The sequence below is a fragment of the Alosa sapidissima genome, chromosome 18, assembly GCF_018492685.1.
Source record: "Alosa sapidissima isolate fAloSap1 chromosome 18, fAloSap1.pri, whole genome shotgun sequence".
NCBI lineage: Eukaryota > Metazoa > Chordata > Actinopteri > Clupeiformes > Clupeidae > Alosa > Alosa sapidissima.
Genome location: NC_055974.1, coordinates 20,443,190 through 20,445,689, shown reverse-complemented (window position 1 = coordinate 20,445,689; position 2,500 = coordinate 20,443,190). Strand labels below are relative to the sequence as shown.

The window sequence follows — 2,500 nt, the reverse complement described above, 5'->3', positions numbered from 1 at the left end:
GTAGTATTTCTTAAGAAATGAATACTTTAAAACACAATTACTGTGTCAGTATTATCATTTAAATAATATAAAAGTGTTTTACTTTTACCTTTGTGGTTACTCATTAATTTTGTGATTTATGTTGAAGCTTTAGTCTTTAGGAACTTTTTAATTGCGGTTAATCGAGATTAATTCATTTCAAAATATATATTTTGAATCGTTTGACAGCCCTATAATAATATTGGAGAAGGGGAATGGCTACACTTACAAATCCTGGGTGTGTTCACACTGTTTTTGCTTTTAGATAATAATAATAATAATAACCCAAAATGATTGTCTTGATACTGTCATGCATAAGACTTTTTTTCCTATCCTGGACTCGGTCTTGACTCGGACTCGAACCTTTTTGGACTCGGTCTTGTCTTGGACTCGAACCTCTTTGGACTCGGTCTTGACTTGGTCTCGACTAGTCCTGGTCTTGGACTTGTCTTGGACTCGACAAAGGTGCTCTTGACTACAGCCCTGACAGATAGACTTCAGAAGTCCAGTTCAGCTTTAGGCTTCAGAGTAGGATGACCGAAGCAGAGATAGACTTTTCCAAAGTTTGGTTCAGCTTTAGGCTTCAAAGCAGGGGCTAGGATGTCTGTGTGGATTGTCGGAATGTGGACTGTTGCTGTCAATCACCGTAATACGTTTTGGGAAAAGCCGTCTGGGTGATTGCACTGATAATAACTAATGCCTGCAGTTTGACCCCAATCTGACAGAATAATTCAGCTCAACTATGTCTGTGAAGCACTTTGACCATGAGTATGTGTGAAAGGTGCAGCATAAAAACTCCTGCCTGTCCATGATCGTATTACCACTCGAAGTTCAGAGTTTGCTAAAAGTTTGAGAGCAAGCGAGTTCGTGTTGTGCGTAGAAGGTACCTCCGTGGCAACAGAAGATTTTCTCGTCCACAATGGCGGCGATGGGAAGGCAGTTGAAACAGTCGGTGAAGGTCTTCCACAATTTGATGTTGAACCGGCGCTTGCCTAGGAACCAGAAACAGAGAGGACTCTGGGTGAGCATCTAGCTGACATCTGGAAAATATGGTTTGTTTAGAAGTGTGACGTACTGTATGGCTGTGTGTACATTCAACATCTGAAGGGGATGTGCAATTAAAAGTTCCTTCTTTGGCCTGGAAGATCAGTGATGCTGTTTAATGCTGCTTTGTTTGGTGGCGTCTACATGGAGTTACACAGGAGTGTGTAATGTTGTATGTATTTCGTATGTCTTTGCATGCATGTGTGTTAATGCTTGTTTGTGTGTAAATGGGTATTTAGAAACCACAGATGCATATGGCATATGGTGGATAGATGGTTGCATGTGGCAAACAAGTGTGTGTGTGTGTGTGTGTACGCGTATATGCCGAGACACTCATATTGATCATAAAACCCACAGATCCCACAGATGTGGTTTAAGGAGATGGTACACACATGGTTCCTCAATCTGTGTGTGTGTTAGTGTGTGTGTGCACTTCTGAATATTTCACACATCATAAAATCCATTGATGTGTGTTAAGGACATGATACACACATCTATAGAGTTCTGCATGTATGTGTGTGTGCATGTGTGTGTATGTGTGTGCATGCATGCGTGCGTGCGTGCATGTATGTGTGTACATGTTTTTAAACTCAGCAACTCACACTCACTGGAGAAACCGTAGATGTGTCACAAAACTACAGAGCTATGTGTATTTGTATGTGTGTATGTGTGTGTGTGTGTGTGTGTGTGTACACAAACGTATTCCTCAGCGACTCACACTCGTCGTAGAAGCCGTAGATGCGGTTGATGGAGGCGCACTCGTGGTTGCCGCGCAGCAGGAAGAAGTTCTCGGGGTACTTGATCTTGTAGGCCAGCAGCAGGCAGATGGTCTCCAGCGACTGCTTCCCTCGGTCCACGTAGTCACCCAGGAACAGGTAGTTGGCCTCGGGGGGGAAGCCGCCGTACTCAAAGAGCCGCAGCAGGTCTGTGTACTGGCCGTGGATGTCACCTGCGAGAGTTTGAGGAGGGAGAGGGAAAGAGAGAGAGAGAGAGAGCATAGAGGTCCTGGTTAAACAGAGCAAACAAGGCAGGGTTAGCTCTTAAATGTTGTTTTAAAAAAAAATATCAAAAGGTTTTGGAACTACCTACTCTACGAGGAATTACAGAGGCTCCGGTTAAATAGAGTGTGCATGCCTAGCCATTCCAAATTTCAATTTCTCTTTTTGTCATAGAGAACATTTGGAAATCTCTGATGGCAAACCCCTTACTGGGGGTAAACCATTAGCCTGTGAGTTGCCATAGAAGCCCTAACATAAACATCATAGGACCCCAGACAGCCATCTGAATTATGATATCGCCGCATATTTAATCTGAATTATGATATCGCCGCATATTTAATCTGAATTATGATATTGTCGCATATTTAATCTGAATTATGATTTAGCCGCATATTTAATCTGAATAAAGAAAGTTGTGAAGTTGAGTCAACACACTGCTT

The 2,500-nt window shown here is 42.5% G+C and overlaps 1 protein-coding gene across 1 annotated transcript in view; it reads right to left on the bottom strand.

Annotated features, from left to right (window-relative positions):
* The window catches only part of LOC121689655 (serine/threonine-protein phosphatase PP1-beta catalytic subunit), a 38,713-nt gene that overhangs the window by 8,233 nt on the left and 27,980 nt on the right, over window positions 1-2,500 (bottom strand). The window contains exons 3-4 of the mRNA XM_042069663.1: window positions 1,781-2,011; window positions 906-1,010 (exon numbers count right to left, since the gene is read on the bottom strand). Coding sequence (XP_041925597.1) covers window positions 906-1,010; window positions 1,781-2,011 — 336 coding nt within the window. The remainder of the gene's footprint in view (window positions 1-905; window positions 1,011-1,780; window positions 2,012-2,500) is intronic.